Source organism: Corylus avellana, chromosome ca9 (assembly GCF_901000735.1).
Source record: "Corylus avellana chromosome ca9, CavTom2PMs-1.0".
NCBI lineage: Eukaryota > Viridiplantae > Streptophyta > Magnoliopsida > Fagales > Betulaceae > Corylus > Corylus avellana.
Window position 1 is genome coordinate 2,758,487 of NC_081549.1, and position 25,617 is coordinate 2,784,103.

At 37.2% G+C, this 25,617-nt stretch overlaps 5 protein-coding genes across 5 annotated transcripts in view; 2 read left to right on the forward strand and 3 right to left on the reverse strand.

Moving 5' to 3' along the window:
• Nucleotides 1-4,461, forward strand: part of LOC132191703 (pentatricopeptide repeat-containing protein At3g09040, mitochondrial-like) — a 9,381-nt gene extending 4,920 nt beyond the window's left edge. Inside the window, exons 2-3 of the mRNA XM_059606795.1 lie at nt 1,702-3,711; nt 4,377-4,461. Of these exons, the coding sequence (XP_059462778.1) occupies nt 1,702-3,427 (1,726 nt within the window). The 3' untranslated portion in view covers nt 3,428-3,711; nt 4,377-4,461. The remainder of the gene's footprint in view (nt 1-1,701; nt 3,712-4,376) is intronic.
• LOC132191308 (IAA-amino acid hydrolase ILR1-like) lies at nt 4,221-7,821 on the reverse strand. The gene is made up of 5 exons (XM_059606256.1): nt 7,307-7,821; nt 7,079-7,204; nt 6,690-7,004; nt 4,965-5,093; nt 4,221-4,737 (listed from the first exon to the last, which is right to left on the reverse strand). The coding sequence occupies exons 1-5, from the start codon at nt 7,700-7,702 to the stop codon at nt 4,327-4,329; spliced, it is 1,377 nt and encodes a 458-aa protein (XP_059462239.1). The 5' UTR covers nt 7,703-7,821; the 3' UTR covers nt 4,221-4,326.
• An 846-nt stretch (nt 7,822-8,667) lies between these two features.
• Nucleotides 8,668-11,380, reverse strand: LOC132191760 (IAA-amino acid hydrolase ILR1-like). The gene is made up of 6 exons (XM_059606850.1): nt 11,306-11,380; nt 10,908-11,210; nt 10,684-10,809; nt 10,254-10,568; nt 9,268-9,396; nt 8,668-9,164 (listed from the first exon to the last, which is right to left on the reverse strand). Exons 1-6 carry the CDS (start codon nt 11,360-11,362, stop codon nt 8,787-8,789), a joined length of 1,308 nt encoding a protein of 435 aa, XP_059462833.1. The 5' UTR covers nt 11,363-11,380; the 3' UTR covers nt 8,668-8,786.
• Nucleotides 11,381-13,380: 2,000 nt separating this feature from the next.
• On the reverse strand, nt 13,381-17,375 carry LOC132192243 (IAA-amino acid hydrolase ILR1-like 3). The gene is made up of 5 exons (XM_059607518.1): nt 17,025-17,375; nt 15,361-15,486; nt 14,940-15,254; nt 14,443-14,571; nt 13,381-13,961 (listed from the first exon to the last, which is right to left on the reverse strand). Exons 1-5 carry the CDS (start codon nt 17,373-17,375, stop codon nt 13,581-13,583), a joined length of 1,302 nt encoding a protein of 433 aa, XP_059463501.1. The 3' UTR covers nt 13,381-13,580.
• Nucleotides 17,376-19,260: 1,885 nt separating this feature from the next.
• On the forward strand, nt 19,261-21,095 carry LOC132162131 (secoisolariciresinol dehydrogenase-like). The gene is made up of 2 exons (XM_059572389.1): nt 19,261-19,314; nt 20,268-21,095. Exons 1-2 carry the CDS (start codon nt 19,277-19,279, stop codon nt 21,055-21,057), a joined length of 828 nt encoding a protein of 275 aa, XP_059428372.1. The 5' UTR covers nt 19,261-19,276; the 3' UTR covers nt 21,058-21,095.
• The last annotated feature ends 4,522 nt before the right edge of the window (nt 21,096-25,617 follow it).

Consider the following 25,617-nt stretch of genomic DNA (forward strand, 5'->3'; position numbering starts at 1 on the left):
AAAAAAAATAAAAAAAAAACCTTTATCCAAACCAAAAACAAAGACATTAAGATAGTGTTTTCAAAATTGAAACATAGTTTTGATAAACATTCATTGGGCATTTGGATCGAAGTATTCTTTTAAGATTTTTGGGAATGTGGATGAATCCAAATACCCATTTGGTTGCATTTTAGTATAATGCGGATTAACTCCCAACCCTTTTTTGCTGGGACTATGGATTCCTTTCTAGAGATGTTTGAATCCACATTTTCTTGGCCTTCATAATGTTTTCTTTCTTTTAAAAGACAACAATTCACATATCTTATACGTTAGACTTTACCTTTCTCATGCTAAACCACATTCCTCGATCCTTAAAAAAACTCTCACCCTTTTCACGTAAAAATGCTTATATCATTTCCCCCAAACAAATTGCAGGGACAGTCTCGCTACATCAAAATTGAGTTCATTCTTCACAAAACACACAACAGAGAAAGAAATTAAGCCTAGAATCTATATGTTTCTAAAAGCTTGCAAACAGAGGGAAAATCAGTTGGTCTCGAAAGATATCTTCTCATCGAATATGGGGAATTTAAGTTATGCAAAGACGAAGAAGTTCAACACCAAAAGCAAATGCGGGAATTGGGTATTCGAGTAAAGTAGATAGAAAACCGTGGAGAAGCTGTTGAGGGACAAGCGCTTGCTCTTTCAGGCTAATCATCGAGCATCTTCCTGAGGCGATCTTTGATGACATCGCTACGGGCCTTGGCACGGGCTTGTTGAGGGCCTATGTTTGCGAAGGACAGGTGGACTCCGACGGCGAAGAGTGATGCGCCGGTGACGAAGAAGCAGACCGTCAAGGCTAGCTGTCTGGGCGTGGGTGGATACGACCACAACACCATCTGTTTGTGTTTTTGTCTTGGAAGCTCCGTGACTTTATGCTCGCTCGCGTTCTGTGACTCTTCACTCGGACACGAGTTTTATCGGGCCTAATGCCAATCGCAATGCCTTTAAAAAACATATTATTCTTTGTAAAATTACGATCTCAAACGCACGACTATTACATATTATTTGAGATTAAATATTTTTAAATCATAATGTCTTTTAAAACGTAAATTATTCTTGTGAAATTGCAATCTCAAATGTATTGACTATTACATATTATTTTAAATTAAGTTCTTTTTAAATTGCAATGCCTTTAAAAACTCAGATTATTATTGTGAAATCGCAATCTCAAACACCCCAAGGGGTTGGACCGGTTGGCTCAAGTGGTGAAGGCCTTGGTCTTAAGGTTTGGTCCCTTCAAGGTCCAAGGTTTAACACCTCATGGGTATAAACAATCTCTTAGGGCCACTCAGTGATTTAACCAGCTCTGTTTAAGGAAACTTCTAAGGGTGCAGTACACGGAACGGAGTTTACTCTGCAAGAATAGCTCCGGAAAGCCCTGCCTTAGAGATATTTTTTGACATAAAAAAATTTTTAAAAAAAAATTGTGAGATAAAAATATATTTTTTATTTTTACTTAAAATAATCTTTATACCTATTTGTATCTTAGGATTACCCTAAAACGCTGATGTTAAGGGTATTATATTTTTTATTATAAATTTTTTACAAATTTATGTCGCAATTACCAGATTCTCCTCCTTTTTATCTCCGGCCAATTTAATTTACCCTGAAACAAAGCTGAAGGCACAAAGGGAACGGCAAAAGGCCTGTATCTAACAGCCATGCCAACACGGCCTCTTTCACTTCCATGCCTCTTCTCCGCCGCTATTCTACCTTTCCCTACTTCAGTAATAGCCTCCGCCAACTCGAACCCACCACCGTCACCACCACTCTCCCTTCAGTCCCAACCTTAATCAGAGCCTGCAAGACCTCCCTCCACCTCCACCAACTCCACGCCCACATCATCCGCAAAGGCCTCGAGCAAGACCACTTCGTCGTCAACCTCTTCGTCTCCCTCTGCAACTCTCTTTCCACCCTCTCCTACTCCACCAGCGTCTTCAACCGCGTTCTCAGACCCAATACCTTTCTCTGGAACTGTCTCATCAAAGGTTACTGCGAAAAGTCGCATCTCAGCGACACCGTTTCTGTCTTTATTCGCATGAAGAGAGAGGAGGGTGTGCCCGATAAGTACACGTATCCGTCGCTGATAAAAGTGTGTTCGAGTGCGCGTGAGGTTAGGCTAGGGCGGGCCATTCATGGATCGGCGTTGAGGTATGGGGCTGAAGGGGATGCCTACGTCGGGACGAGTTTGATTGACTTGTACGGGAAATGTAGAGAGATTGTGTGTGCTCGTAAGGTTTTCGATGACATGACTGAGAAAAATGTTGTTTCCTGGACGGCTATGGTTGTTGGGTATGTTACTGTTGGGGATTTAGCGGAGGCGAAGGAACTGTTCGACGTTATGCCGCAGAGAAATATTGTGTCATGGAATGCAGTTATTAGTGGGCTTGTGAGACTGGGTGACTTGAAGGGTGCTAAAAGGATATTTGATGAAATGCCCGAGAAGAATGCGGTTTCTTATACTACGATGATTGATGGGTATGCAAAGGCAGGTGACATGGTGTCCGCAAGGTTCTTGTTTGAGCAGGTCCCTGTTAGGGATATTGTTGCGTGGTCAGCTTTGATATCGGGTTATGCTCAGAATGGTGAGCCTAACGAGGCGGTGAAAGTTTTTCTTGAAATGGAATCGAGGGATGTTAAGCCTGATGAGTTTGTTTTGGTAAGCTTGATGTCGGCTTGTTCCCAAGTGGGTAGTTTGGATTTGGCTAAATGGGTTGATTCGTATCTGAGCAGAAGCGCAATTGATCTTCGTCAACCTCATGTTGCTGCAGCTCTTATTGACATGAATGCGAAGTGTGGAAATATGGAGAGGGCGGCGAAGTTGTTTGAGGAGATGCCCCAGAAGGACCTAATCTCGTATTGTTCCATGATACAAGGGTTGTCCTATCATGGGCATGGGAACCGGGCTGTTGTCCTTTTCGATAGGATGCTAAACGAAGGGCTGGTTCCGGATGAGGTGGCCTTTACGGTCATCCTGACAGCATGTAGTCACGGTGGGCTTGTTGAGGAGGGTTGGCACTACTTCGAATCCATGAAAAATGAGTACTCTATCGTACCCTCTCCTAATCATTATGCTTGTATGGTTGATCTTCTCAGCAGGTCAGGAAGGTTGAAAGCAGCTTATGAGCTTATAAAAACAATGCCTTTGGAGCCACATGCTGGTGCCTGGGGTGCACTTCTTGGGGCCTGTAAGGAACAGTGTGATATTGAATTGGGGGAGGTGATTGCAGCTCGCCTTCTTGAGCTTGAGCCCCTTAATTCTGGTAATTATGTGCTGTTGTCCAACATCTATGCAGCAGCAGACCGGTGGTTGGATGTTTCCCTTGTGAGGGAGAAAATGAGGGAAAGAGGAGTTAGAAAAATCGCTGGTTACAGTCGGATTTAGTTCAGAAGGCTGGGTTCTTTTGTATCTCTTCTCATGCAATGCCATGGTTTTGCAGATTTAGAGCTGCATTTCGTGAAATGGTATTGGATTTATTTGAATTAATTCTTTCTATAGAATTCAAAATCCTGGCTCCCTTTTACCGTGGAATTGTAGATTATGGAATCTAAACAAGAATCCTAATTTATTGATGTGCAAAGAAAACCGAGATACAGGCCTTCTATTTTGATGCTAAAGCTGCAAGTTTCTGCACCCTGACGTAGCACAGAGGCATTTTGATTGCCAAGGTTCAATTTTTCACCTCAAATCAATGCAATGTGATTCTTGCTCTGAAACGGTCATATTTTTACAAATTCATGTGGAGGAGTGTATGCTTCATAAGAGAGAAAGAAAGAAAGAGAGAAGAGAAGAGAGGAGAGGCAAAAGGAGGGCAACAAAAGAATTTTTTTTTTTTTTGTTTTGAAAAGCCCATCTCAAAATTATTGGGTTAGGGTTGAAGAGTCAGACATTCTAACTCATTTACTTAAGAAAAAATGCCAGGTTTACAAACAAATTTTATAAAAAAAAAAATTTATGTGGTGTATATGATTGAATTTTTTAGAAGTTGAATTTATCTCATTTTCAAACATTTTGTAAAATTTTTTTTGTAAAATTTGTTTCTAAACCTATCATTCCTCGTCAAGAAGAGGATTGCAATCCAGCGATTTGTGATATAATGATGACACATTTCTCACTGCTATTGTTGTTTCTTTTATCATTATTATAATTGTTCATATCCATTTGTTTTTTTGCAACGTTATGATTTCCCAATAGTTTATTTTCTGTGCAGCCTGACAGAACACATTTCTTACTGCGATTATTATAGTGTTTTTTCCTATTCATACATGATACATCGATGTTTCTTAGAGTTCTTCGTTTCGAACAAACCCATGTTTCTTGTGTGTCTCAGCAGCATGGTTATCCAAGTATGAGATTGCCGCAGCAGCATGAAGTGCTGCACCTATTGGAAGAGCCTCTTCATCAATAAAAAAGTAAGGAGAGTGCAAGTGTTGATCTGATTTTAGGGTTTCATTCTTTGTCCCAACCACAAAAATTGCAGCAGCAGTTTTCTGTGAGAAAAAGCTGAAGTCCTCCGCTCCCATGGTCACCGGGAAAAGCTGCACATTGGGTTTTCCGAGCATGATTTCACCAACCTTCTTCACGTGTTCATACAGTGCTTCATCGTTAACCGTCACCGGATGAGGCATTGGTGTCTCCTCCTTGAAGTCCACCGTGGCACTACATCCGTGCACGGCAGCTTGTGTCTCTACCACCTGTATGTGGAACAACTGTAGTTACTATACTTCTTTGCCTGGTAAAATACTATGCAGTAGACGGCTATATGACTCTCATGCAACTGAGATGATGTGGTACCGAAAATTAACCTTTAATTTTTCTTTTTACGAGCTTTTGTGAATTTAAAAACTAATTTTTGCTGTCACATCATCTCGGTTGTATAACCGTCTATTATAAAAGGCCAAGCAATGAGTGCAAGTTTTACCTCTTTGATCCTTTCCTGGATGTAGTAGAGACCTTCAGTTGTCAAGCTCCTAAAACTTCCCCCAAACTTCAGAGAGTCTGGGATTACATTATGTGCTCGACCTCCATTTATGAACCCAACTGTGAGTACCTATATGGTTTGAAATTAATGGATCAGAATTTATTGGTTATTTGTTGTTGATAGGAGTACGAAACTCTGGGCTATTGCTGAACCCTCCAAATTTGATCCGAACAGGTTGATGGGTAGGATTTTCAGACAAATTTGATTCTAATAGAGATTTTGTTTTGACAAATCTGATAAGGATTGGTTGGAAGAATGTGAATTATTTGATCTGGTAAGAACAAAATGTTGAGATAAAATAATTATAGGATCACCAATGAAGCAGAAAAATAGCATAATAGAAAATAACTAGTCACACAAGACACCAAGATTTAAGTGGTTCGGCTTAAAAAACCTACATCCACTAGCGGAGACGATCTAAGAGAAATTTATTAACAAAAGGTGGAGTACAAAGAGTAGTATAAACAAAACCACTTAAACTCAAATGCCCCAATACACCCAAGCTCAACTCACATAAAAGAGAATTTATTCCAAAAGAGAAAAATATCTCTTAATCCCTTAAAGCTTGTTGCACTCTCTTTTTTGTCTCTCATATGGAGTTGCTGCCAAGCTTAAGCCAATGACTGTGATGTCCCACATCGCCTGGATATATAGATGGAAATGTGCTTATATGTATACTTTTATTTTTTATGACAACAATGCGTTTTAAAGCTGTGATGTTCATGATCCCATCAGAACTCCGCAATTAAGCATATTTCTGTGAGAGAAGTATTAGAATGAGTGGCCTACTGGAAAGTTTAATTTGGAAGAATAAAAAATGAACAATATTGTATGTCATTGGAGTGGGGTGTCACAATGACGAAATGTGAGGCTTCAATATATATATATAGAAAATAGGCCAAAGTGCTTCACACTTAAGGATGCTTCACTATGAAGCCGTAGAGCATTCTACGACCAAGGAAAAGATGAACCATTCTCACAAGAGACAAAACATGTCTAAAAGACACCACGTAATAGCAACCAATAAAAAAAGGCCCACCATGGCGTGTCATTATCCAACACAAAATAGATTTGTGTGCATATACGACATTAAGATCTATCGGACAAGTGCACCGAGATGAAACAAAATTTAAAGAGTTCGATCAATTGGAATAGTGCAAATGGATGATACAAAATTCAAAGAGTTTGATTGATGATTCGATTGTATCACATTGATCAGGCTAGTGCACCAAGATGATACAAAATCGAAAGGGTTCAATCGATTCTTCGAACGTATCACGATTGAGACTAGTGCGCCCAGATGATACAAAATTCAAAGAGTTTGATCAATCCTTCAATCGTATCACCCTCTATCAGAATAGTGTACCAATATGACACAATTCAAAAAAGTTAGATCCATCAAACTAATGCAGGGGGATGATACAAAATCTAGAGAGTTTGATCGATCTTTCGATCGTATCACAATCGGCTGGATCAGTGCATCGATATGCTATATAATTCAAAGAGTTTTGATCGATCAGAATAATGCACAGGACAGGAATGATACAAAATCCAGAGAGTTTTGATCAATCGGACTAGTATACCAGATCTATCTTTGGTTACCCTATAATTTATAATGAATGATTTATAAATTTCTTACAGAAAAGGGAAGGAGAAAGAACATACCCTGGACTCAAGAGGATCGGTTTCTCGAGAAACAATCTGTTGGAGAGCAAGAATTGAGAAGACTGCTGCGATAACTGGGTCCCTAGTCTTATGTGGGGTTGCTGCGTGGCCGCCTTTCCCTTGAATCGTGGCGGTGTAGTCCCAAGCACCGGCAAGAATTGGACCCGGACTCGAAGCAATGACACCAGTTGGAAATGCTGGATAAACATGTATACTCAAGATGGCATTGATGTCATCCAGGCTGCCCTCTTGCAGCATATGGTAAGCACCAGCATAACCCTCTTCTCCTGGCTGGAAAACTAGTTTCACAGTTCCCTGAAAAGGATATTTTTCGAGTAATTAGAAACCAAGAAATTGGGGAATTTGATTTCAAAGAGTTTCAGATTTACCTTCAATTCATCTCTTTTGCTTTGAAGTAACTTGGCTGCTCCAATAAGCATTGCTACATGAGAATCGTGACCACATGCATGCATCTTTCCGTCGATCTTGCTCTTGTGCTCCCATTCAACTAATTCCTTCGTTGATTTCAATCAACAGATACGTGCAGTGCAACAGAAGAGATGGTTAAATTGAACAAAGAAGAAAAAAGGAGAAACAGAGAGAGAGAGACAGAGTACCTGCAAGGGGAGGGCATCCATGTCAGCTCTGAGGGCGAAAACTGGTTTACCGCCGGACCCAAGGGAAGCCACCACTCCAGTCTTGGCCACAGGCCACTTGTACGGAATCCCCAACGAGTCAAGCTCGGCCCTGATGAGTTCACTCGTCCTGTGCTCCTCAAACCCCAGCTCTGGGTATTCATGGATTCTCCTCCTCAACCCTCTCATCCATTCAAAAAACTCCGGCTTTCTCGCCGATTCGAGCAATTCCCGAGTCAGCAACTCGAGCTCTGAGCCATAACTAGCCTCCTCTAATGCCCAAGACTGGTATAAGAATGCTGACAGCATCAAGCACAGCGTGAAACTAAAGCTGAAACCCATGGTTTGCATAGCATGTCGAGCAATGTTGTTGGACATCTAAACACATTTAAGAGCTACGTGTGGCCGTGTGGGTGTTTTGGAAATTGTCTTCGTTGCTAAAATTTGTACACATGCGTAAGCAACTTGTTCTTTCTATAGTTGTCTTGAAATTATTGCGTTGTCTCTGCTCATTTGTAATTTACATTTACACGATAGTTGTTTGATGATATTGATAACATTAGGATTTGGCTTACATGCTGTTATTAAAATAATAGCATGTATGCTGTAGTTTAATCAACGGTCAAGATTGAATTTTTCAAAATTTCTTTTCATTTTCTCTCTCCTATTAAATGCTTCTAAAAGTAAGTCAACTTTAAAATTCAATTTTGACCGTTAATTCAACTACAGCATACATGCTGTTATTAAAATAACAGGATGTAAGCCGAATCCCATAACATTAAGGCCTAGCCCCTACATATGAAAAAATATTGCAGGATAAGTTGATAAGCCTATTTTAAAAACACTTTTTAGCCGGACAAACAGTTGAAAAATACTAAAGAGAGCAACTCTGTGACACAAAAGAGGGTGTTTGTGCCAACCAATAAGAAGTTGCCACATACGCTCATTATACTAAACTCAAGCTTACGTAAAAAAAACACAACCATACTTGATCATACCAAATCTAAGTTAAAAAATTCATTAATTTTTTTTTTTTTTTTAATTAGGTGGGGAAGGAGGCAGAACCTCCACCCATATGGGGTAACAGCGCAACCACCCCCATGGCCTACAAACCCTCTTATTATTATTATTTTTTTTAAAAAAATTAATTAAACATATTTCATACTGAGGTGTCAACTCCTAATTAGTAAGGACAAAAAGGTGGTTTTGTGCCCAAACCGTATATCAGCCCCACCGCCTCACCATTTTAGTTATATCCATTTTCACTATTTCATTCAAATATTATTTTTTTAAAAATTTCTTTATTTTTTCTGACATTTATATTTTTTAATATTTGTCTTATCCTAAGAATCATATTTCAAATTTTTTGAAATTTACATTGATTTTATTGACATCATCTTTTTGTTTCTCTAAAGGGTCATATTTTGGCAGAAACCGCAACAAATCCAAGCTTCTGAAATACTCAATGAGCCTCAACAACATGGCTATCCAAGTATGATATTGCAACAGCGGCATGAAGAGCTGCTCCTATTGGAAAAGCCTCTTCATCAATAACAAAATACGGAGAGTGCAATGGCTGATCTGATTTCAGACTATAATTCCTCGTCCCAAGCCCAAACATTGTAGCAGCAATCTTCTGTGAGAAGAAGCTGAAATCCTCCGATCCTGTGCTCACTGGAAGAAGCTGAACATTGGGTTCCCCAAGCAAGGCACCTCCAACTTTCTTTGCATCTTCATACAATGCTTCATCGTTAACCATTACCGGAATAGGCATCGGCGTGTCTTCCATGAAATCCACCAGCGCACTACATCTATGCACCGCTGCTTGTGCCTCTAGAACCTGTAAACCGAAAAAATACTAGATGCTCACTGCTTGAGCTTTCTTCCAATTGAATGCTAACAATGGAAATTTCTTAAGCTCAGACAAAAAGTCCATGTTTTACCTCTTTAATTCTTTGCTGGATGTAGAAGAGGCCTTCAGAGGTCAAGCTCCTGTAAGTTCCGCCAAATCTCAGTGTCTCCGGACTTACATTTTCTGCTTTACCTCCCTCTATAAAACTCACTGTCACCACCTACATGGTTCAAAGTTAAACATATCACATATATTGGCATCATGGGCTTTGGTATATCAATAGCTCGGTTGAAGATATGAGCTCATCAAATTCAATGCTAGAAATCAGAAAAACCGTTGTGGCTGTGTATCTGATCAAACCAAATATTGGACCTAGTGGCTCATATTAAAACACTAGGAGTTGGCCGAGTAGACAGTGAGATTTTCAAGATACGTCCGTACAATTAAGGTTTTCTTATATATATATATATATATATATATATATATATATGTTGTAACCCTGAATCATTAATAGTAAAATACAGCCGTACTCTTTGTGAACGTAGGCACATTGACAAACCACGTAAATATGTGTCTCGACTCTCTTTTAATCTCTCTCTTTTCGATTTCATATTATTCCTACCAAAACTACCTTCTTGTTTGTTGGGGAACTAGAACACAATAAATCAACAATTAATCCGTGCATGTTATTATTTGCTGCAAAGAACAATTGTTCAGAGTTGGATCTTTCTCTACTTACTTCTCTGATTCCCTTTAGGTGGCCGTCAATGAGACAAACCTTTAATTATTCTCAAGCTATATGTAAATAGAGTTTTTGCAAAGTGTGGAGAGAACAGGGGACTTAGCATTTATATAGAAAAACGTCCTCCTATCATACACTCCTATCCTAATTAAGATTACTGACCTAATACGGTTTATTGCATATAACTGATTTGATTCCCATATCGCTAAGGTATATAAAACCCAATAGACTTAGTGATGAGCCAATAATATTGAAGTTACATTTATATCATTATAAGCTACATGTTCATTTCTTGCAAAAACTAGTTTGAGAAAATGGAAGGGAAAGAAGTTTACTGTGGTTTTAAGAGGATCTGTCTCTCGAGATGCAATTTGTTGGAGAGCAAGGATTGAGAAGGCCGCTGCGAGAATCGGGTCTCTGTTCTTATGTGGGGCTGCTGCATGTCCACCTTTTCCTTTAATGGTGGCTGAAAAGAGCCCGGCACCAGCAAGCGATGGACCAGGCCTTGAAGCAATAACGCCGGTGGGTATTGATGGCAGAACATGTAATGCGAAGATGGCGTTGACGTCCTCAAGAACACCATCTTGCAACATGTGGTAAGCACCAGCATAACCCTCTTCTCCAGGCTGGAAAACAAGCTTCACGGTTCCCTTAAGAAATCATATGTTGAAACAACATAATTAGCACACAACAGGGGAGGAAAAACTATGGATTTGTAACATTTGTTGTTTCTATTGTTGATTATGACAAGGTTTTCAAAATTACCTTCAATTGATCTTTTTTCCCTTGGAGTAATCTAGCCGCTCCAAGTAGCATTGCTACATGAGAATCGTGACCGCAGGCGTGCATCTTGCCGTCAATGTTGCTCTTATGCTCCCACTCGACCAATTCCTTCCAGATGGTACATGTGTAAAAGAGTTTTCAAAATCACTAAGAGAGAGTGAAAGGGAGAGAGAGAGAGAGAGAGAGAGAGAGAGAGAGAGAGAGACTTGGAGAGGGAGAGCATCCATATCAGCTCTGAGAGCAAAAACTGGTTTCCCACCGGACCCAATGGAAGCGACGACGCCGGTCTTGGCCACAGGCCACTTGTACTCAATCCCAAGCGAGTCAAGCTCGGCCCTGATGAGTTGACTCGTCTTGTGCTCCTCAAATCCCAGCTCTGGGTACTCGTGGATTCTCCTCCGAACCCCTCTCATCCACTCGAAGAACTCACGCTCCCTCGCCAACTCCAACAACTCACGAGTCAACGGCTGCCCGATCTCCGACCCAGAATGAGTTTCGAAGGCCCATATCTGGTACAAGAAAGACGATGATAATAACAATAACAAGCATAAGAATAAGTCCATCGAGGAGACTCCCAACCGTGAAGAGAAAGAGAAAGAGAGACCTTTAATCGAAGATTTGGGGATAGATTTTTATTGTTGGAATCACCGGAGTGTATCATCACTCATCAGACGGAGACTATTTTGGGTAGTGGGTGTTAATTACTATTTTAGTACTATTATTATTATTATTATTATTTTAATAATAACTATTTAATTGGGGATGTTGAAATAGTAAATCGACCCTTCATCGTTTTGCTATTAAAATGACCACATGTGGGGACGTTTTGTTAAAAAACCCCATTAAAAAACGTTATCTCCATTTAGCCAATTAAACCATATCTTAACCTTAGCCAATTGAAAATTAGTGACCATCAAAGAAACAAAAATCATCATGTCATTACCCCAAAACTTAATCACTTCATTATTTAGAACTTTGGAGGAATTAGAAGATAATGAAATGATGTATAACATTGTTTGACTATTTAACCTCCTAAACTTCTACCGCTAGGCCACGACCCTCCATGATGAAGCTGTTCCTTTTTCTTTTGAAAAAAAAAAAATCATATTTGATCGCTAGGGGGTTTTTTTTTTTTTATTTTAATCTTTTTATCTAATTTGGATTTAGTCATTAGGTTTTCAATTTCAGGAATAAAGTTCTTAAGTTTTACTCAAGTGTAAAATAAGTTTCTCTATCACTTTACCGTCAAAATTAAGAGTTTGTCATCTATGACATGTGTCTCATTTGACACGTCAATGTCTATCTCAACACTCAAATGCAATGCCATGACAGTGAGACCAAAGTCTTTGGTTACCATGATGTTGCTTTTTAGGTTCTCCGGGTTTTTTTAAGTTCTATATGTTAAATCTATGAATTTTTTTAGTTTTTGTTTGTTTATTTATTTATATTTTACTATAAATGGCTTAACATTTGTTGACATAGTATTGCAATAGAGTGTTTATAACCGGTCAAATGAGATATGTATCTTCTAAAAAAAAAAAAAAAAAAAAAAAGGAAAGAGAGATATTTGGCAGATGACAAGCCGCTAACTTTAATTGTAAAGTAATAGAGAGACCTATTTTAAACTTGAGCAAAACTTGAAAGACTATATACTTAAAATTAAAAAATTCAATGACTAAATTTAAATCAAAATAAAAACCTAATGGCTATATATGATATTTCTATTGCTCCTGCCCAGTCTCACTCTACGATAATGACATTATTGTTTATTTCCTAAAAAGTCAATTTACTTAATTAATTGACTATTCTACTAGTTTCTTGATAACATATTTTTATTATGAATAAGAATCATTAATTATATAATATTATATAAAAATATTAATAATTTTCAGTACAAGCTAAGTAACGAAAAATATTTTTATGATCATTTTCAAAGTGTTTACAAAACAATAAATAATTAGTAGTTTTTGGGAGTGACCCTTGGGCCAGTTGGACCGATCAGCCTAATTTCACCATTGCTAAGCATAGTTCAGTAGGAATGTAGGATTAGTTTGGGCTGGATTCTTTTCACCTGTTAATCTTGGACTAGGCTCAGCCCGTAGATTATTAGCCTGTGATGTGGTATTATTATGCCAACCAACACGTACACTTGAGAAGGTTTGCATGTTAAGCCCAACGATGAGCTAGGTTACGGCTATTATGAATTTTGATTAAATTGTGATTTTAAAAGTCACATCATTTTTAGAGTAATACAAAACAAACTTTTAGAATTACTCCGTATTATCATGTTGGCCTCTTAATTTTTCAATAAAATTTGTAAGATATATAGCGTGTAAAACTTTTATTTTTATTTTTATGTCTACACAAGAAGAGAAGGGAGAGATATTCGAACTAGTGATTTTCGCTTTCAGAGGCGTGATCTTTATCCAATTAAGCTATCATTTGAGAACACATAACGTGACACATATCTAACCAGCACAAACAGTGACGAAGGAAGGGGGTGGCTGATATAGGCCATGGCCACCCCCAACTCATAAGGAAAAAAAAAATATTGAAGGTAAAAAAAAAAAAAAATTATAAGGTAATTTTTTTTTTTTTTTTTGGTTGCATATCAACCCTAACAACACAATTCATTGGTTATTGGCCTATGCACATACTAAACTTTGCCTTCATCCTTGCACACAAGGTAACATTTTTCTAAAAGGATAAGATGAGATTAGGGCTAGAATATTTACACATATTCTTTTCCATGTGTTTATCTCTCCAATATTTACAAATAATACATTGATAATTGAACGTACTCGCATGCTTTAATTTCTTCTCTTTGACAAATTTTAAAGAAAAATATTATTTTTCCCAATGATTTTCCATCCCAGTCCTTAACGAGCCTCGGCAAGATGGCGGCCATCCAGGTAAGAAATGGCTACGGCAGCATGGAGAGCTGCTCCAATGGGAAGAACCTCCTCGTCGATAACCAAGTAGGGTGAGTGCAGCCGTCCGCCTGATTTGAGCGTTTCATTTGCTACCCCAATCATGAAAAATGCAGCAGGCATCTTCTGTGAGTAGAAGCTGAAGTCCTCCGCTCCCATAAACAGAGGAAGAAGGTGGACATTGGGTTCCCCAAGCAAACTTTCTCCAACCCTTTTTCCATGACTGTACATTTCTTCATCGTTGACAGTTGCTGGGTAAGGCTTCAATTTTTCCTCCATGAAGTCTACTGTACCAGTGCATCGATGGACTGCTGCTTGCATCTCAATCACCTGTTTCATAAATTTTTTTTTACCAACTCGTCCTTCTTAAATGGTATAATTAGGCTCGAAAACCAAACGTGAGATGTATTGCCTTGGAGAACGTTTTTAAAAAATTGCAATGTAAAAATATAGAAAAACATGCGTTTTTAAATCGCAAACAAGCTAGTTAGGGGTGCGTATTTAAAAATAGAATTTTTCAAGTTGCACGTTTTAAAATTGCAAACCCAAATGAACTAATGCAAAATAAACTTCAGCAGCCTAATTTGGTGATCAAAGGAAGTGCATTTGCATGCTCAAAGCTTTTTGATTGTCAGCAGCCTATTTGGTCATTTCCTATATATTCATTTTCTAATAAAGATTTTCAAATTTTCAGCCACAGTTTTGTAGCCCAAATAATGATTGGATTCAAGCACCATGTTTAATTTTTTTTTGATAAAAATTAGCTCTTTTCTTTTTTCCTTGAACTCTAAACGCAAATTAACTTAAATACCTCTTTAATTCTTTGCATAAGGTAGGATAAACCTTCTGAAGTCATGCTCCGGAGAGTGCCTCCAAATCTCACTGTCTCTGGGATTACATTTCCTGCTTTGCCACCCTCAATGAACCCAACAGAGACCACCTGTAAATGGTAGGATCATATCAACAAAAATATTTGCCTTTAGATTTCTATATATCCGGCTGAGGTTCATTAACCACCGACAGAAATTCTCACAGAAAATTAGAACAAGCCTTTATGTATGAGTAATGCTACTATTCACATGCACCCACGTCAGTCGATATAAAATGTGTGTGAAAATTATTATTATTCTACTCTTTCTGCATTGTTCATCCATATAAGAAACATCGACAAGTTAACGTGATGTGTTTTAAGTGACTTCTCATGATATTAGGACGTCACTTAAAATACATTATATCAGCCAATATGAAATGAGTCGAAAAAGTAGCATTACTCAAACAAAAATGCTTCAAGAATGTAAGAAAACCTACCCTGGCCTCTAGAGGATCGGTTTCACGGGAAATAATCTGTTGGAATGAAATGATAGCCAATGATGCTGCTAAAACTGGATCCCTAGTTTCATGCGGCTTTGCAGCATGCCCGCCCTTCCCTCGAATTGTGGCCAAAAACCTGGCAGAGCCAGCAAGCATTGGACCCGGTCTTGAGCCAATTGTGCCAGTGGCTAATTCTGGTGCAACATGTAATCCAAAAATGGCTTGAATCTTATCTAGTGCCCCCTCTTCTAACATATAAAAAGCTCCGGCATGACTCTCTTCTCCAGGTTGGAAAACAAGCTTAACAGTCCCCTTTGAAAATAGATCGAGTTTGAAAAAAAATGCACAAAATCAAGAAAATAACTTTTAATTCCTGATATATATTTGTTCTTAGATGCATGTGTGAGTGCTAATCTACCTTTAATTCAGTGCTTCTGCGCTGTAGTAATTTGGCGGCTCCAAGCAGCATTGTTACATGAGCATCATGGCCGCAAGCATGCATTTTGCCAGGGTTCTTGCTCTTGTACTCCCACTCTACCAATTCCTTTCAAATGATAATGATGAATTAAATCAATCAGTTTATTAAGAAAGAAGTATGGAAAACAACTAATTCCTACATGTATATTAATATTACAAGAACAAGAGCTTAAACAAAACAACGAAATTAATCGTTATAGCATCATCATTAACTCTCTAAACATATGCATCCATGGCCACCACAACAGAAAATCTAAAGTAAGTTGGCTATCTATCTTGCACATGCAGCTTAACAAGGCTAAACCATCTATCTAACAGAATAATTTGGGAAAGCCAAAGGAAACGGCTTAGTTTAGAAGAAAAAAAAAAAAAAAAAATCTTATGAATATCCCTGAATTTTTTCCCTTAAAAAAAATAAAGCACCCAAATCAGTTTATTTATTTTTTTTTATTTTTTTTATATTTTATATTTTATATATTTTTTATTAAGGTCTCCCAAACTAATTAACTTTTGCCATTTTTTTTTTTTTTTTTTAACAAAAACCGTTAAATGCCACATCATAATTAATTAGACTATGGTACATGTCACTCATGATAAAAAAAAAAAATTATAAATATATAAAAACAACATGAATAGGATATTCTCGAATCGCCCTATAATCGAATAGAGGTGGTGTTTGTTAAACAACACTAAATACCACCACACTATTCATCTCATTTTTTTCAAAAAAATTTATGTCAAAATATTTTTATTTTTTATATTACATCATTCACTTTTTATTATTATTTAAATAAAAAATCACTACAAAACAAAATTTTTTACTTTTCAATACTACTTTTTTACTTTTTTATATCGATCATTATTTTCATTTTAAATTTTTTTAAACCAACCCCAAATGATAGCAGCCGCCTAAATAGATGCTTGAACGGCCAAAACTTGGGATCCGATTGCTCTCTCAATCGTCCAAAGCCGCCGAACATGCACATATGACAAATGGGTGACAAGAATAAGATGCTCAGCCGCCGAACATGTCCTTTATTCCTATATTTATATGGCCCCAGCGGATTGATTGAAGAAACCATTGTCCCACATGCGAAAGAAACAAGTAAAAAAAATCCCAAAGCCATGTAGCATTAGGAGTCCATCAATCCCACAAGGCCACAACTCAACAATGACTGTAGAGGATGATAAACCCACCGAGCTTGGCAGTTGACATCTCTAAAAATGCACATAAATGGCCACTCAAGTAATTTGCCCTGTTTGCTAATACTATTCATCTCATTTATTAATTTTTTTAATATTTTTTTACTTTTTACATTACATTAATTACTTTACTATTTAAATAAAAAAAACGACAAAAATAAATTTTTTATTTTTTTATACTAAACATTTTTATTTTTTCACTTTTTCAAAAAAACATTATTCTTATTTTTTTCATCAATCTGATATCGGACCAAACCCTGTACAAACACCCCAGAAGATCCCCCCATCATCCTTATGGGTGACCGGGATTGCCCAACAACTCCACATTTAAAAACCAAAATTAGCTTTATTTTGCCGAAGCATGTTTAGCAATAGAGAGAGAGAGAGAGAGGGAGGGGGAACCTGGATAGGGAGAGCATCCATGTCAGCCCGGAGAGCGAACCAGGGTTGAGCGCCGGACCCAATAGAAGCCACAAGCCCGGTCTTGGCAACCGGCGACGAGTACTTGATCCCCAGCGACTCCAACTCCGATCTAACAAGTTGACTCGTCTCGTACTCCTCAAAGGCCAACTCCGGGTTCTCGTGGATTCTCCTCCGAACACTTGTCAACCAGTCCAAGAACTCCGCCTCCCTCGCCGACTCCAACAACTCCCGAGTGAGTTGACTCAGTTCCGATCCCGAACCACTCCCCATACCCCATTTTATGCGACACAGAAACGTTGACAATAACAAGACGAAACGCAGCCACTCCATGGGAAACACAGAGGAAACCCATTTTTTTATAAATTGGGTTCTATAAAATACACGTGATTTTTACATGTTTCCAACCCATTTGAAGTTTATGGTCCAACATATTTGGGTTTTGTCTGCCTTATTCCTCCCTTCAACCCTGTTGGCATTTTGGGCTAGCAAGCCCACATAACCAAAGTGCCGAACTCATCTATCCCAAATATTGATCCATTAATCTGAGTTCACTAATACTTGAAAGCACATGATCTTTCCCACACCATTTTCACACCACTCGGCCCTTTTTCTTGTCAACTGACTCATGGCCCTAAATGCATAGGGCATGCTATGATGTGAACAACGTGTGATGAATTACCTTAAAAAGAATGGTCGTGTATGAATTAACTGTGAGCGGACAACTCATAGTCAAACTTTATTGATTTAAGTATCAAAGTGATCTCTTGCTAGAAAACTCCTCCACGTATTTTCCTCTTCTTTTGTTGGTAATTTCGATTGCTATTCCGGCATAATGAAAATTGGTCTAACAAGCCCCTTCCGTTTTTGAGTTTTGTCTTAAATTTTTGCTCTTCATTGGGCTTTTCAAATATGGGCCTTGTAAGCCGTTCGTTATCGCAAGCAGTCCCCGCCCAGGCACGAGAGTACTGTAGAAGCCCAAGTCATAGAATTGAAGGCACACAAGTTGACGGCTAATCTTCCAAAGATTCATTTTCCATATGACGGCTGATTTTTTCAATGATTCTTTTAAATAAAGCTAACTTTGAATAGTAATCCAACTTTGTTTTGAATGATAAAGCAGCTGTCATCTTTGGGATAATCAATCCTAGCCGTCAGATCTAAGACCATGGACAATTAAAAACTTTTTCTGTCTTCTTCTTTGTCCATGTTTGTCTCCTTTGCTCAATATCATCACCATAGTAGTCCAACCAATAAGGATAACTAAACCAAAACAAACAAGGAATTAAATAAAAGAGAATAAATAATAATCATAGGTTTGGCGGATAATGTAAAACTGGCACGCCGCGTGCAAAAAAATTTTTTCTTTTTTTTTTTAAAAAAAAAAAACAAAAATTTGCACTGGCGTGCGCACGCCGCGTGCGCTGAATCACGTCTCCCCTCTGGCTCTTTGCTATTTGAGTTAAAATTAAACTCATTTATTTTTCTCTTCTTCTCTCTCTAATAATGTCACTTGAAAAGACTGAGAAGACCAATATGGATTTTTTTTATTATAATTACTTTGGGATCTATCAATACATTATAGGTGAAGTTGTTTCATTGTTTATCTTTTACAAAAACTTGGGTCGGATATCGGACCCACTTGCCGTCTCTAGCTCCCATTATGGACTATGCCTTGACTATATTATAGTATTTGGGAAGTGCATGCAGACGAGCCTCCCCATTGAGATGGTTGAAGATACTTTTCGAAATTAGTAATTGAATCCATCGAGCTGGATCGAATATCCATTATTTAACATTGTTTATTAAGGTTAATTACCAAAAATAAAGACAAAGATGAAACAAATTAAACAAAAAAAACTTCTAATCACATTATTTTTTAAAAACAGGGAATGGGCTACGTGGAGTATTCCCTGAATATTTCAAATGAGACCTGCAGGCGCAATATTGGTCTAGTGACTCTAGCTAGTGCATGCATGTGAGGCCACATGATCAATATCAACAGCGTCATCAATGAATTTAAGGGTCTTCGTCCACATGTCCTGTAATGATTTCCAATCTCTGAGAGTGCATGCATGTGAGGCCACATGATCAATATCAACAGCGTCATCAATGAATTTAAGGGTCTTCGTCCACATGTCCTGTAATGATTTCCAATCTCTGAGAGTAACTCTTTCTCTTTCTCTCTCTCTCTCTCTCTCTCTCTCTTGGTCAGTGTGTGTGTGCAAACTTCAATGGCGACCAGTTCATTACTCTCAGCTGTCACAAGAAGGTTAGTAATACATGCTTATTTTGAGTTCATATTTTCGCTAAGCTTCCTTAATTTCACACCCTTATCACATTATTTACACAAAGGATATCATCATATCAATCACCCCTTACAACGTTTTTGTTTTCCAAGTCAAATCAGTGAACCAGCCGCTCCTAGGATGGTTGGTCGGGTCCTCACTCAGTTGTCTAAAACATGATTCAATGCCAACTTTAGCAAACTATGGTGGATTTGGCCCTCTAAAGTTAACCCTCCCTTTTCTTCTCCCCTCCAAACAATAGGATTCATAATTTTTACTATATGGTGGTAGGATGAGATCGAGTTCTCTTCTTTATCACCCTTTTAAAGCAAGTATTTATATGGAAACTAGACTCAGGTTAGCCGTTTAACAGGGAGGGTAAGTTGTTGCCTGATCTATTAGTAATGGACTTTCCTATTTGGGATTTAGTCATACATTTCCGAAAATAACTCGTAAAAGATGGCTGGAGGCCCAACTATTATATGGCCTTAATTCTTCATGCCAAGCCCACGTAGTAATCTAGTTGCTAGGATTTGAACAAGGTTTTTTTTTTTCTTTCTCTGAATTGACATGACAATGAATATTACGTCTTAATTGTTTAGTTTTTTATTTTACAAATGTTGATTTAAAAGTTGACTTTTACTGCTACATTTTCAAATTTTATTACAGTCTTATACCATAGCATTACTCTTAATACAAATCCGGCCATTAGGCTAATCAATTGAGATTATAGTACTCTTGACCCTCACAAGTTACATTCAATCAAATTGCACAAAACCTAAGCAATTCAACAATCACCAATGACATAACGATCTCATCAGTAGAGAATATATATGCACTTTCTAGCTTACTTCAAGAGAATTACATTTAGATGACCAAAATGTTCTTTTATCTAAAAATATATACAACATGACCGGGTCAACTCTAATCTGTGTAGGCTAGAGGGAAAAGTGGCATTAATAACCGGAGGAGCCAGCGGCATCGGTGAATGCACCGCCAAAGTCTTCGCCCATCATGGAGCCAAAGTCGTAATCGCCGACATCCAAGATGATCTGGGCCATGCAGTCATCGAGGCTTTGGGGCCATCAAACTCCCTCTACGTCCACTGCGATGTCACCGACGAATCCCACATAAAAAACGCAGTGGAGAAAGCCGTCGCATCCTATGGAAAGCTCGACATAATGTTCAACAATGCCGGCATAGCTGACGAAAACAAGGCACGCATCATCGACAACGAAAAGTCAGATTTCGAGCGCGTTCTCAGCGTCAACGTCACTGGCGTCTTCCTTGGCATTAAGCATGCATCTCAGGCCATGATTCCGGCCCGTACCGGCAGCATTATATCAACGGCTAGCATAAGCTCGTACGTAGGAGGTGCAGCTTCACATGCGTATGCTTGCTCAAAGCACGCAGTCTTGGGGCTTACGAAAAATGCGGCGGTTGAGCTTGGGCAATTTGGCATTAGGGTTAATTGCTTATCTCCCTATGCTCTTGCAACGCCTTTAGCAAGGAAATTTGTTGGGCTTGATGATGAGGGGTTTGAGAATGTGATGAACTCACTTGCTAACCTGAAGGGTGTGACCCTTAAAGCAGAAGATGTTGCCAATGCTGCTCTTTATTTAGCTAGCAGTGAATCCAAGTATGTGAGTGGACACAATCTCCTCATAGATGGCGGCTTCAGCATTCTTAATTCTGCTTTTCAGATGTTTCAGTACCCAGATTCTTGATCTATCTTTGTTAATGTGTTTTTCGTTTGAGAATGTATTCGGACATGCATGACATAAAGAAGAAAACTGTTTCTATGTTTTAACAAGTGTTTTGTGTTACTTATTATTACGGTGATTTAACATGGTATAAATTCAAGGTTTTTAGATTGAATTTTGACTCAGTCAAATCAATTTTATTTATATAAATTAAATATTTCACGTGTTATATTTCATCTGTTAAAAGGGTATTACATCATGAAAATATTAAAGTAATGATTAAATGATTAAATTTATCTTTCTAAATGCTCATTTGCAATTTCTAATTATAGTTAATTAATGAGTCATGTCAATTTCTACGGGATAAATAGTTCTAAAAGAGATAATATACCTGTTAATCAACAAAATGTCAACTCGATCTAGCTTATTTAGGCTTTTTAGTGAAGCAAAATGTCAAATAGAAGCTTAATTAAGTTGCCGTTCACAGAAGCAACTGCCCAAAAGCTGTGAATTAAATGAAAATAATTCAAAAGTTACATTTTTATTTTATAATTATCTTATAATAATAATGGAGGCATTTACAACTAATCGTTAGATCTATTTCTTATTAGAAAAGAAAAGTTATAAAACAAAAATGTAATTTTTGTTTTGTAAAACAAAAATGTAATTTTTTTGTATTTTTTCCACGGCAACCCTAAATACCTACTACCCCTTCAATTAGTCATTATTAAAAGAAAATAAAAAATCTTCGCGAGCCAAAAGTCCCATGCTTAATAATTTAAAAGTTAAAATGCCTCATTTTAACTTTTTCTCTTGCATAACCATTAGAAGCTAAGTGAATAATTTATCATTTGTTTGACCATATCTTAACCTACAAGGGCTGTGGTTCAAGAAAACTTTCATAGTGATTAGATAAATACTAGGATATGGATTCAATCTCGCAATTGGAATCTTCATACATGATTAATATAAACCACATTAATTCTATTAATGTCATGGTAGGGCTGTGTTAAGTTATGACTTAGTCGGACTTAATGAGGTGCCTGCAGTTCTCACCTTTTAGACCCCTCCTGTGCGGTTCCCAGTGGATAGATGTTACTATAATCACACCTAGCTAAAAGAACCACAATTGATCTTACTCACCTGCCTTTTTTAATAGAAAAAAACAACTCGTACTGGAGTGAAAATGCAAGTGGAGAATGCATATGCATATATTATTAAATAAAACCATAAAAAAAAAAAAAAATCATCATGTCGTTAGTTTCGAAACTTAATCCCTTGAATATCTAGAACTTTAGATAATGAAGTAATGTATAGCATTATTGACTACATAACCACCCTCCGTGTTGAAGCTGTTTTTTTTTTTTTTTGGGGAGGGATTTACTAAATGTTGCTCCTGTCTCACTCCTACGTTAATAAAAGGTCAATTAATGATCATTTTCAAAGTGTTTACAAAACAATAAATAATTGGGCCAGTTGGACCGAGCAGCCTAAATTCACCATGGCAAAGGATAGTTCAGTGGGATTATTTTGGGCTGGGTTCTTTTGACCTGTTAATCTTGGACTGGGCTCAGCTTGTAGATTATTATCAAAAATAATTGTTGGGCCAGCTAAAATTTGAAGACAAATATTATTTTTCTTTTCCAAGTGTTTATCACTCCAATATTATTTACAAATAATAAACATTTATCTTTTTTGCCCTATGTTTTTCTATCCCAGTCCCTAAGGAGCCTGGGCAAGATGGGCATCGACGTAAGAAATGGCCACGGCAGCATGGAGAGCTGCTCCAATGGGACGATAACCAAGTAGGGTGACTGCAAGCGTCGGCCCCCCCCCCCGCAATCATGAAAAATGCAGCTGGAATCTTCTGTTCTGTGAGTAGAAGCTGAAGTCCTCCGCTCCCATAACCAGTGGAAGAAGGTGGACATTGGGTTCCCCAAGCAAACTTTCTCCAACCCTTTTTCCATGACCGTACATTGCTTCATCGTTGACAGTTGCTGGGTAAGGCTTCAATTTTTCCTCCATGAAGTCTACTGTACCAGTGCATCGATGCACTGCTGCTTGCATCTCAATCACCTGTTTGGCTAATCATTGCTTTTTTTAATAACAAAAATTGAACAAAGGATTGGTTAGAATTATCACGTTAACATTGTGAAATAATTATAAGATAAAAATTAATAATGATAGTATGATACTATTTACACCTATTTATCATATTTATGTTACACCGGCTTACATATACTGTATAAGTGGCTTCCAATGCTAACCACTTAGTAAAAACAAAAGTGTAAGCCACTTAAAACGAGTAATGTTATTTATTAGACTATTATACGTCTGACATTCAATTGGATGACATGACAGTAAAAATTAGCAATTGGTTCAACAATTATAGATTTTTTTTTTTTTTTTTTAAAAAAAATGCTGATTTTTACAGCTATGTCATTTCAGTTGTATGACATTCGTATACTAAATGGTATTACTCACTTAAAACATGTCATATTAGCTTAATTTTGGAGAGAAATGCGATGGACATTGTAAATGTTTTACATATGGAGGGGAAATCTTGAAGCCGTTATAATCAATTGATAGAGAATACAAAGATAACACTTCATTAACTTGAATTTTGGAGCATGAGGTAGGTCAAAAAGAAGAAAATATGGCCGCTCATAAACTAGCAAAGAGAGCAATTAATTAAGCATTCTCTAAAGCAAAGTTGGATAGAAAAATACCCAACCTTTATCTTTTAATGAAATCTTGAAATTTTCACTTAAAAAAACATATATATTTTGTAGCATTACTCTTTAAAAAAAAAAAAAATTATAAATACAATTTTTAACCAAATTCTCTTCTTGAAATCAACCCTAAATCAACTGTCCAACTGTCTCCCTAATATATCATTTGGATGGTTTGCGTCATGATGAGACCTCTCTAACATCACACAAAATCAACTTCCCATCATGCTTCGTCATATTTCCCTAAACTCAAACAACCTACACCAACTCCCACTGTGGGATGGGGATCCCTCATGTGGAGGAATTCCTATTAACCTTGGAATGTGTGAAGGGATTCGGACAGAGAGTCTCTGTCCGAGCAAAAGTTTATTTGTTCGAACAGGTAAGTTGTTGTCCAAACCGAAAAGTAAAAATTTTCTGTTCGAGCAAGAGTTCTCTATCCGAACAAGAGAGTCGCTATCCGGGCAAGAATTTTCTATCCGAAGAAGGGACCTACTTCACAAAATCCCCCTCTTGCTCTAACTCTCTCCCACATATTTGTTGTCATTTCCCTCTCGACCCTTCTTGTGTCAATGATAAATAATAATAGTACAAATGATGATGATATTACATATAACAATACTAATAATAGTAGTGTAAAGGTGCAAATGATTGTGATCGTGCTTATAACAATACTAATGATACTAGTTAAAAAAGAGTAATAATGGTGATAATAATAATAATCTTTGGTAGAAAACTTACAATATATAGCATATTAATCTTAGAATTTAAAATGCTCAAAAATTTCAAGTTGAAAATTTCACATGAATTTTTAAAACAACTCTCTTGTTGACTTAACCAAGATATTTTTTTTATAAAAAATAAAAAATAAAAAAAATCAACCATAAAAAAGGAAGAAAGATAAATTATAAAAATCACATTTTTATTTCACAACTATCTCACAATCTGACGTAAGAGTACCAACCAATCATTGATTTTTTTTTTTTTTAAACAAAGATCAGTTCAAGGATTGGTTAGGATTGTCATGTTAATATTGTGAAATAATTGGGAGATAAAAATTAATAATAATACTCTTCATGCCCATTTATCATACTTATGTTACACCGACTGACATATGGTGTGCTTTAAGTGGCTTACAATGCCAATCACTTAATAAAAACAAAAGTGTAAGTCACTTAAAATGAGTAATATTATTTAGATTGTTATATGACTGTCATATCTGTTATATGATAGTTGTATAACTAAATGGTATTCCTAACTTACAACACGTTATATTAGTTTAATGTTGGAGATAAATGCAATGGAGATTGGAGATTGCATATGTTTTACATACGGAGGAAAAATCTTGAAGTTGTACGTTATGGTCAATTGATCGAGAATGCAAATGTGTTACTTCATTGGTTCGAAAGCATGATGTCAAGAGAAATGCAAATATGGCTGCTCATAGGCTAGCAAAAAGAGCGACTCAGTAATATCTAGAGCAAATTTTGACGGAAGAATACCCGACTTTTATTCATGACGTGCAGCGAAAGCTATGTTATTTTGATATTAATGAAATCTTGAAATTCCCACTAAAAAAACACATATATATTTTGTATTACTCTTAAAAAATTTAAGGGAAAAATATAAAAAAGCCCCCCAAACTATCAGTCGTTTTCGATTTAGCCCCCTGATGTTCCAAAAGTCATAAAGTAGCCCCCTAAACTACCAAACTGTCGCATTTTGGCCACTCCGTTAGTCAAAACCGTCAGTCTGGACGGAAACTACAAAACGACGTCGTTTGGTTATGGGTAAGTTACAAAAATGCCCTTCTATGTATTATTATTATTATTTTTTTTAAGGAGGAGCAAAA